This window comes from Dendropsophus ebraccatus, chromosome 10 (genome assembly GCF_027789765.1).
Source record: "Dendropsophus ebraccatus isolate aDenEbr1 chromosome 10, aDenEbr1.pat, whole genome shotgun sequence".
In the NCBI taxonomy this organism is placed as follows: domain Eukaryota; kingdom Metazoa; phylum Chordata; class Amphibia; order Anura; family Hylidae; genus Dendropsophus; species Dendropsophus ebraccatus.
The window spans coordinates 75,060,280-75,071,288 of NC_091463.1; the positions used below are offsets into that span (position 1 = coordinate 75,060,280).

General features: G+C 41.3%; 1 protein-coding gene across 1 annotated transcript; it reads right to left on the bottom strand.

Moving 5' to 3' along the window:
- Positions 1-523: 523 nt before the first annotated feature.
- Positions 524-11,009, bottom strand: LOC138766423 (olfactomedin-like). Its single transcript, XM_069944018.1, has 6 exons — positions 10,999-11,009; positions 6,167-6,290; positions 4,493-4,645; positions 2,880-3,095; positions 2,618-2,768; positions 524-1,347 (listed from the first exon to the last, which is right to left on the bottom strand). The coding sequence occupies exons 1-6, from the start codon at positions 11,007-11,009 to the stop codon at positions 524-526; spliced, it is 1,479 nt and encodes a 492-aa protein (XP_069800119.1).

Genomic DNA, 11,009 nt, shown 5'->3' on the forward strand with positions numbered 1-11,009 from the left:
GCTTTTCAACAGACGCAAATGAGTAGATACGTGTTTGTAAGTACATTGTAAAACCTCAGACATCATTCACATTTTTAATATAGTTTATTTTTCACTTAAAATCATCCACAGTGTAGGATTTTATATTCACGATAAATCATTTGCACAAACATCAAAGTGATTAATTTCACATTTCTCCTAAGAAATCCTCTAAAAACAATGTGAGGAGACAAGAGACAGGGACAAGGGTAAAGTGACGGATGTATGTTATACTGTTGACTGTATGGATGCTGCTGACAGTACTGGTGTAGAGGAGCACCTACTATATGGGATTATGTATTGTGATCTATATAGAACCTAGGTGACAGATTAAGACCATAAACTCTTATTATATTGTGCCTATGTAACAGAAAATGTGGAGAATGTATCTCAAAAGCCATGATAGATCTTGATTTTTGGGTGATATTGATTACATTTAGTCGATAAGAATTCAGGTGAGAACATAAGAGCTCTATTAAAGGAGACAATAGACATACTAGAGAGCTCAAGGCTTGAAGCCAACATCATAATGCACCAGATAGCCATCATTATACATGTAAAGTTTGCGTTCATTTGCATTATAGCTGAGACTTTGCACCTTTTCGGTCATCTTTTCCATCATAAGGCTTATCTGACCTCCCTTTCCAGTCTTCGTATCAAACATGTAGAAGATCTCCTCCGTGGTTTTGCTTACTGAGCGAGTGGCATAGAGGACTCCGCATATCATGAATGCATTGGTGACATCGGGCTTCCTCTGTGCGGTGGCCCAGGCCTTATCCACTGTCAGGGTGGCAACGTTCACCTTACCCAACATCATTTTTCCACCACTTTCTTCAGTGGAGTATACCACCCAAAGACCTTTCTCATCAGAAGCAAAGTCCATGTCTTGGAAGACAACTCCAGAGTAGGAGTACCGGTTGTTGAATACGGCATTGGGTAGAGGCTTTCTCTGGTAGACCCCATTGCTCAGGCTCACCCTGCACATGTCACGACTATTGTAGCAGTTGTAATACAGGTTGTTGTTGTGGACGATGACTCCCGCACCCTGACCGGCAAAAGTGTGATTCCATTTGCTCTTGATGAGCACAGAGAGGGGCAGGTCTATAGAGTTCCGGTACAGGAGTAAGTCATTTAAGGATGGGTAGACACGTACGGACTCCATAATTCGGCCATCGGGATTGAGAGGGGCAACCCAATACAATGATTTCTTAGTGGTGTTCCATGCTGCATCCTTACCCCATGCTCCAGCTTTGTACATGACTCCTTTCCAGTTAAGCTGCATAAGGTTTGGTTTGCTGATGGAAGACAAGCCTTGGTGCTGACAAGATCCTTCAAAGAGAAACAGGATACTGGAATTAGATATGTAGGCAACAAGACGACCATAATGCAATATATTATATCCATGTTGTTTAAGTTCCTGGATTTAGCAAGGTATCGCTTAAAGGGCAAAATGTGAGGCTGGACAATGGGAAAGGCAGGAAAGGGGGTAGATTATAGTTCATGAAGAGGCATTGGGTACATAAGCGTAATTCAGTATTCCTATATATGCAGTGTAGTCTTAGGGTCCTATTAGACAACTCGATCATAAACTGTAAAAGAGCACTGATCTGCTAGATCGGTGCATGTTTACTGAGCATTTGGACGGGCCGACTGTCAGGCAGCAAGGACTGCACAGACTTTGTTAACGATGTCCGTGCAGCCCTTGTCTTTAGTATAAAATAATAAAGTATTAACTCACCTTACCACGTTCCCAGGTGTCCTTGGAGGCCTTCCCTGGTGTCTGCAGCTCTGCTTTCTCTGCACTGACAAGCCACTGGACGCTCAGCCAATCAAAGGCCGAAGCCTGTCTTGGCCAGTGATTGGCTGAGCGGCTAGTGGCCGTTCTCGACCTGTGATTGGCTGAGCGGTCAGCAGCCTGTCAGTGCAGAAAATGCAGAGCCGCAGACACTGGGAAGGCCTCAGAGGGCACCAGGGAACATGGTAAGATGAGTTATTTCTTTATTATTTTATAATACAATCATCAGCCACTGGCCTAACATGCAATAGCAATGCGCACCCCCCACCCCTGATTTTAGGTCAAGACCAAAAGAAAGATCAGCCGATTATCGTTTCATCGGCTGATCATTCTCTTCATTACACAGAGCAATAATTGGCCGAATCGCTTTGTGTAATAGGACCCTTATGCTTGAAACAAAGTTAATCTTTTTGGACAACAATTGTCCAGAACAATAGACTTGTGCCTATTGACCAGCATTAATAGATACTTCAGATAGCTTCTAGAGGGTAAACTTGTCATACATTTGAAAAGGCACATGTAATACCAAAATTCACCTACAGTGGCCACTGCAGGATAAACGTGGAGCTGATGTTAGTTTCAAGATCAAGTGATCGCCCATGGGTCCACTTGATCCAGGTGGGACAACCCTGTCAACAATGCCTTCTCTGTCAATATTTTGGCTGTCAATGTTGTCCTAGCCCTGTCTATGATACATGTACATGGCTAAACAGACAATTTTGTGCCTTCATATTCATGAAATGGGAATTCTGCACTAAGTAGTTTGCCCACACTTCTTATTTTGGGAATGGGATGACAACTTACCTAGTGGTACCATAGGAGGAGCTTTCATCTTGATGTTTTTCTCACAATCTACAAGACGTTTCTTCAGATTCTCCATTTCTCTCTGGGCTCTGAGGACATTGTTCTTGTCAAGGCTCTCCAGCTGCTCAACAGTCTTAGATATATTCTTCACCTAGAGGTATTATATCATGAAGGCATCCATTATCACACAATATTGTTATCCTAATGCACTGAACAATGTTCCCACTATAAGGTTTACTGTTAGGTGTAGCCAGGAACATACCTCATGATACAGATTCTCCACATGAGCATTGCTTCCATTGACTTTGTTTCTGAGCTGTATGACAACTATCTCCATCTCTCTTATCTCCCTCTTAAGGACATCAAAGTTAATTTCTACCAGGCCTTCAGGACGCATCTTCTCCAACTTTTCTAATCTCTTGGTTAAGTTGATGAGTTTTTCTACATAGGAATCCAGTCTGATGTCCTGCTCTTGTATCTACAAAAATAGGAGAAGGTTTGGTAGGTAAGGTTTGTCTTTTTGCTGATGACACTAAAGTGTGCAATAGTGTTGATATTCCTGGAGGTGTCAGTAATATGGAAAATGATTTAGCTTTACTAGATAAGTGGTCCAAACATTGGAAACTGCAGTTCAATGTTTCCAAATGAAAAATAATGCACTTAGCGAGAAGGATCCTCTGTCCGAGTATCATGTCATCAGTTCTGTGTTAGCAAAGACTTCAGAAGAGAAGGATTTAGGGGCAGTGATTTCTGACAGCCTTAATTGCATGCTGGGCTGTATAGCTAGAGGTATAACCAGTAGGAAGAGGGAGATTGTGATCCCGCTGTAAAGAGCTCTGGTGAGACCACATCTGCATTAGGCTATGTTCAAACATCATTTAACAACGGACGCTGTTAAACAGTCGGCCGCCGGGCTGCACTCAGCTGCAGGAATGTTCTTTTTTCACAATTGATTTGCGGGCATCGTCGGGTGTGCCCGCAAATCGATTAGCCATTCACTTCAATGCAATGTGCGGCCGCCGCTGCACATTGCGTTGTTTGAACGGCTGAACAGCGTCCAGAAATGATTGACAGGCACATTATTCTAATGCCCGTTCTAAAGATCGGGCGTTAGAATAACAATGTATGAACACAGTGGAGGCTTTGAATTGACTTCAATGCAATGCTGCCCCTGCAGTAAAGAACAGATGCTCAGGCAATTGCAATCAGTGTCTGTTCTTTATTAAAAAAAAAAAGGATGTGTGAACATATTTATAAAATAGAACGGGTCCCAAAGACGGCTACAAAAATGGTGGAGGGTGTCAGACATAAAACATATCAGGAAAGAGTTATGGATTTGAATCTATATAGGAATCTGTATCTGGCGGACAGAAAGCAAAGGGGTGACATGATAGAAACCTTTAAAGAGAACCTGTCACCGGGGACGCGGGCACAGAGCCCGCCCGACCCCCGGTGCAGCTCCCGGATACTTACCCTTTGCGATGAGTCCCGTTCCCGGAGCCAGCCCCGGGACAAAGATATCAGCGCCTGAAGCCGTGCGCGCGTGCCGCTGAGATAAGTCCGACGCTCAATGAGAATGACGGAGCCGTCATTCTCTATGGGCATCGGACTCATCTCTGCTCATTTGCATACAGCGCACGCACGGCTTCGGGCGCTGATATCTTTGTTCCGGGACTGGCCCTAGGAACGGGACTCATCGCAAAGGGTAAGTATCCGGGAGCTGCACCGGGGGGTCGGGCGGGCTCTGTGCCTGCGTCCCCGGTGACAGGTTCCCTTTAAATATGTTTCAGCAATATTTTTAGATCTGACCCCCACAAACCCCAATTATTATACTAGCAACACTTCCTAAATTAGTACTAAAGGGGATATACTCACCTTCTGCATTTCATCCTCCACACGGTTGGTCAGATGTTGAGTGGCATCCTCTAGGGCACCCACCCTCTTGGCAGGGAAGGAGCTATCTGGCAGGAGGACCTCACATACGCAATGGTTATCTCCACCTAGCTTGCCTGTAAAATTTTTGGTCACCTAAAAGAAGACAGAGGATTACAATAAATGAAAGCACACACCGTAACATAATGAAATACTAAAGAACAAATAATAAAATAAAATTCACTATAGTACATCCTTAGAGGTGTCTTGATCTTTCTGCCATTGGCATACAGTATGTTGAGCCTTCACAATGCAAAAATTCTAATATATTATTTGATCTCAGCTTTCTAACATCTATGTGTTAGATAATTGGTTACCAGTTATACTCTCTACCAGCCTGTGTATGGCAGGAGGCATAGTTGTTGGGATTGAGACTGAAAGGAATCCAGCAGCTTGCAGTGCATTGTAATATATGAAAGCTGCAGAAGGAAAACTAAAACAAATGCACTTAAAACTAATTGCGAAAAAAAAGGTTTAATTTCACATAATGCATACAGTGCACTAATAAAATAATGCAAAGATGTAGAAGGCAACAAGAAGATTTTCAAAATAATATTGATTATAAGCCCTGTTTCTGCATTGGTTTGGGTTTGGGTTAGAGGCGTTTAGATGAAGAGTTAAAATAAAAAAATTTTGATAATAGATTAGAAAAATAGAAATAATAATAGATAGTTGAAAGATAGTAGATAGATGGATAGATAGATCCACACACACATCGTACAGTATATTGTAATTTTATTTACATTTGGTAATACAGCGTACACTGTACATAGGTATAGTATATTACAGCTGCATTTACTATATAAAACAAATTGAATCACTGAAAATGACCGACCCCATAATCCCACACACAAAAATTGTGCACAGACAAATTGGTCATCTAATCTTTTGTTCGAAAAACTAGAAATAACACTTGTAATATCATGCCACAATAGAGTTAAATGAGAAATTTTCTTAAAGGGAACCTGTCATCACTTTTTTTTTGCCTTCCTGTCGGCATTTCCTGACGGCTTCTCTACACCCCATCTGCCTTGATTGATAGGTCTCTCACTGTTTGGATGTAGGGAGAAATTTAAAAACCAACACCGGTGGTTAGGGAGAAGCTGGTGAGGATGACTGTGAAGGTTCTCTTTAAAAAGAACCAATCAGCCCAATTAGGCAGATTTGGTTCCCTACATCACTGTAAAGCTGCTATGCAGCTCGAGGCACATGCCGCCCGCGGGAATGATTGACAGGAAGAGAGACCAGTAGTGGGCCTCTCTGCCTGTCGATCATCCGTAAAAAAAAAACCCAGATCTGTTTTAATCTATTTTGTTTAAGAAAATGTATCTGTTTTCTTATCGTTTTTTTTCAAAAAATGGATGAAAAAAAAAATAGATTTAAGAAAACGTAGTGTGAACCCAGCCTACTCTAAAAACTCAGCCAGAATGCATTGCAGCCTCGTAGATCGCAGTCCATGAATTCATTTGCATGCAGAAGAATTGTGAATGCTGCTCTGGAGCATAATACATGCTGTACCTAAGGATCATTACACAATATGTAATACACTGTAGTTAAGTCGCATGACTTGGTCGACTATTTGATTGTTTGTGTATTCTAGATTTGGCACCTTCTCACCAGCCAATGGCAATCCATTATTTTTGGTTCATTGTTTTCCCAGGATTCCTCACTGTCCTGTGCAGAATCTGAAACATTCTGAACAGTGTGGTTGGTTCTGTGTAACCTTCTCATCAGGTAATGTCTGTGGAAGGATGTAACATGGAGGGCAAAAGATTGAGGGATATAGTGAGTTAATATAAAAGACATAAAGCATGCTATATATTACATGAGCTAATATGCATAGTGCACAAAGCATACTATACTGTATATCACATGGGCTTATATGCATAGTGCATAAAGCATGCTATATATCATATAGGCTAATATAGTGAACAAAGCATACTATACCGTATATAACATGGGCTTATATGCATAGTGCATAAAGCATGCTATATATCACATGGGCTAATATGCATAGTGCACAAAGCATACTATACTGTATATCACATGGGCTTATATGTATAGTGCACAAAGCATTCTATATATCACATGGGCTAATACAGTGCACAAAGCATACTATACTGTATATCACATGGGCTTATATGTATAGTGCATAAAGCATGCTATATATATCACATGGGCTAATATGCATAGTGCACAAAGCATACTATACTATATATCACATGGGCTAATATGGATAGTGCACAAAGCATACTATATATGACATGGAATAATATAGTGCACAAAACATACTGTACTGTATATCACATGGGCTAATATGCATAGTGCACAAAGCATGCTATATATCACATGGGCTAATATAGTCCACAAACCATACTATATATCACATGGCCTAATGTAGTGCACAAAGCATGCTATATATCACATGGGCTAATATGCATAGTGCACAAAGCATACCATACTATATATCACATGGGCTAATATGGATAGTGCACAAAGCATACTATATATGACATGGAATAATATAGTGCACAAAACATACTGTACTGTATATCACATGGGCTAATATGCATAGTGCACAAAGCATGCTATATATCACATGGGCTAATATAGTCCACAAACCATACTATATATCACATGGCCTAATATAGTGCACAAAGCATGCTATATATCACATGGGCTAATATGCATAGTGCACAAAGCATGTCATATATCACATGGGCTAAAATGTGTAGTGCACATAACATGTCATATATCACATCTGATTATATAAAGAGAGAATATATATAGATGATCAGCAGCCAAATGGGGTTGATTTTCCTTCTATAGATATAGTCATTTTAATTTTATTTTTTTTTTTGCAAAAGTGACAGCAGGATGGATGAGCAGCCATAGTCATAGCCATAGCTGGTTTCTCCTGAATTAGCTTTGGAAGATTAAACCCTGATTTTATTAGTATTTTTTTTTCAATTAGGAAAGTGATCCCTTTACCAACAATTTGTAAAGATTTTTTTAAAGTGACAACCAAATGGCTGTACTTCCTGCTGTCACTTGTACAATAATGGCTGCATCAACCTAAACACAAGATTGCCAGTATCTGCCCTATATAGTGAGAGATTACAAGCAAAAGAGAAAGAGAGACAAATATTAATATCTCAGTTCACATTAGAGCCTTTTGTCTGAGTTTGAAGGGGAGTTCTTTGAATGGAATCTTCCAGCTCACAGACTGCTGGGTGTTGGTCGGTTCCTGATGGCCAATTTTCTGTATGTGAGAAAAGAAAGGAAACCCATTTAAAGGTCTGCAACTACATTTAGTAGCTAAACTTTTAAACTTTATATAGAGGCAGTCTAACTTGTACACTGTATAGGGTGCACTCTCTAGTTGAGGTACTTTTCATAATGGCAGTCTAACTGGTACACTGTATAGGGTGCACTCTCTAGTTGAGGTACTTTACATTTTGGCAGTCTAACTGGTACACTGTATAGGGTGCACTCTCTAGTTGAGGTACTTTTCATAATGGCAGTCTAACTGGTACACTGTATAGGGTGCACTCTCTAGTTGAGGTACTTTACATTTTGGCAGTCTAACTGGTACACTGTATAGGGTGCACTCTCTAGTTGAGGTACTTTTCATAATGGCAGTCTAACTGGTACACTGTATAGGGTGCACTCTCTAGTTGAGGTACTTTACATTTTGGCAGTCTAACTGGTACACTGTATAGGGTGCACTCTCTAGTTGAGGTACTTTACATAGTGGCAATCTAACTGGTGCACTGTATAGGGTGCACTCTCTAGTTGAGGTAATTTACATATTGGCAGTCTAACTGGTGCACTGTACAGGCTGCACTCTCTAGCTGAGGTACTTTACATATTGGCAGTCTAAGTGGCTGTATAGGGTGCACTTCTACGTTAGGCACTTGGTTTGACATCACGCTGGCTGGAGTGATGTGTATTCAAGCACTTCGTGAAGTTCTGTTACAATGCACATGGAGTCAGTTATGTGGGGCCGCCATGTTTGTTTGCGCTTTCTTTTAATAAGGTCAAGAAGATTTCCGTACTGTAGTGTTACATCTCCTTCTGGAATTTTACAATATACTTTTTATGGCCGAGCACTTTAAATATCTGTTGTGTGTAAATTGGCCATGCTGGCATCTGTGCAAAATTAGTCTTACTGTGCCAGCTACGTTATAATTAAAGGTAGACTTTTCTACATAGAGTGCAGGAGCACCTTGCCCTGTCATTTTCTGACCACCACTGTCACATTTTTCTGATAAGTGTCAGTTTTAAAGCGACTCTCTACCCACAATCTGTCCCCCTCCCCCAAACCACTTGTACCATCAGATAGCTGCTTTAAAATCTAAGATCTGTCCTGGGGTCCGTTCGGCAGGTGATGCAGTTATTGTCCTAAAAAACAACTTTTAAACTTGCAGCCCTGTGTCAAATTGGAGTGACCTAGAGTCTCTACACCTCTCTGTCCCTCCTCCCCGCCCTCTTTATCATTAGGAACGCCCCTGGGCAGGACTTCTTCTCATCATCACTTGTCTGAACAGTGCACATGTGCTGGATTGTTAAGGCCCATGTGCAGTGTTCAGACAAGTAATGATTAAGAGAAATCTTTCTAGAGGCATTTATAATGGTGAAGAGGGCAGGAAGGAGGGGTGAAGAGGGTGGGGAGGAGGGACAGAGAGGCGTTACAGGCCTAGGGCACATACACTCTAGGCCACGCCAATTTGATACAGGGCTGCAAGTTTAAAAGTTGTTTTGTAGGACAATAACTGCATCACCTGCCGATCGGACCCCAGGACAGATCTTAGATTAAAAGCAGCTATCCGACGGTACAAGCAGTTTGGGGGGGGGGGGGGGGGCAGATTGTGGGTACAGGGTCGCTTTAATGCCTTCTTATACTGAGCGGTCTTTTGAAAGTTTTTGCCAGTCTAACATCATAGCCATCCTGAGTATTTCCTAGCACTTCCAACCATATCCTAGTTGGGGAAATTTTTCATTTGGTACATCTTATTCTATATTCTTTATAGGAATCTATTATATTAAACATTATTACTGACAATATTGTATTATAAATATATATTGTTGATACATATCACATGGCTGGAAGTGTGCAGAAATACTCAGTATCACTGTGCATTGCAAAATTTTCATTGGTAGCAAAGGAAGCATAGGCCCTTACCATAGACTTTCCCTTCTTTCTTCCTGCAGGCAGCCATATTATAGAAGTCTCTATGGGGGACAGATGTGAGGTTGCTTCTTCTTTCTCCAGGTCCTTGACTTGTTATATTTCTTGCTGTAGAACTGATTGTGACCACACTAGATCTGTCGGATATAAATGGTGCTGCTGGAGCTATGGTGATCCAGCAGTCTCCCCCACCGGCAACGTTATAAGGTAAGAACATTTTATGGTCTCTGCTTATAGGATTATTCTTTATAGAAACAGTGTGATCCTTATAAATAGTGAGACGCTAAGAACTAGAGCAGGAAACCACTATGTAAGAGTGAATGGTCAACAATGGTAACATACAACATGAACACCATCTGCTTGAGCTCTTGTAGTTATGTCCCTTTATAAAGCCTAAAAATGAGCAGCTCCTGATCCTGACCCTTATTAGAGAAGCAGGGGCATAAACAGAAATCATAGGGTCCTATAGCAAATACTAAATTGGGCCCCACACCCCACTTAGGGTTCTGCCAAATGTCCAGTTTTATTATTTTATTTAATGTCCAACCTCATTAATCTTCTACTTCTTTTCAAGTCTTTGGGTTAAAGAGTATCTGCATTCACTTTTCAGGACTATTTCTGGCCACTATACAACTCAAATACCATAGTTGTCTACTAGCAGGAGGTTAGAGAATATCTGGGGGTGACTAGTTGTTTCCCCTAATCTGCACACAGGGAATCTACCTGCCTAAATCTCTTTCTCACACTCTTGAAAGCAGCAGCATTGAGGACATAACAGAGCAGTACTGAGCAGTGTAAGCTCTAAATTCAGCAGTGGGGGAGATATAACACTTACTACAAGCTGCTGGGACCTCTCTCTTTCTCTGTCTCTCTCTCTCTCTGTGTCTCTTTCTCTGCCACTGTCTCTCTCCACCCATGACACCCACCCTCTCTGGGCTCCATAGACTTTAAGGCTATGTACACACTACGTAAAAGTACGGCCGTTGTTGCCGATGGCAACATCAGTCGTACTTTTTGCGCGGTGGAACAATGCCTTACTTTCAATGGGATCCCAGCCGGAGCGTATAAGCATCGTATACGCTCCGGCCGGGATCCCATACGGGGCCGCAAATAACTGACATGCTTTTTCATGATAAAAATTAATTTTTAGGCTAATAAACCCAATTCCAATTTTTTTTAAATTGTCTGTAGTATTGATTTCTGCAAAAAATTTTTTAACGACAGTGACACTTTAAGCTCTTAATGACATATGACGTACCTGTACGTCAT

Excerpts from the sequence above, each read along its gene's own strand:
- LOC138766423 (XM_069944018.1), bottom strand. Across the intron at positions 3,096-4,492 it reads TGGAGGATGAAATGCAGAAG|ATACAAGAGCAGGACATCAG; the intron begins GTGAGTATATCC and ends CTATTTTTGTAG. Across the intron at positions 2,769-2,879 it reads TGGAGAATCTGTATCATGAG|GTGAAGAATATATCTAAGAC; the intron begins GTATGTTCCTGG and ends TAATACCTCTAG.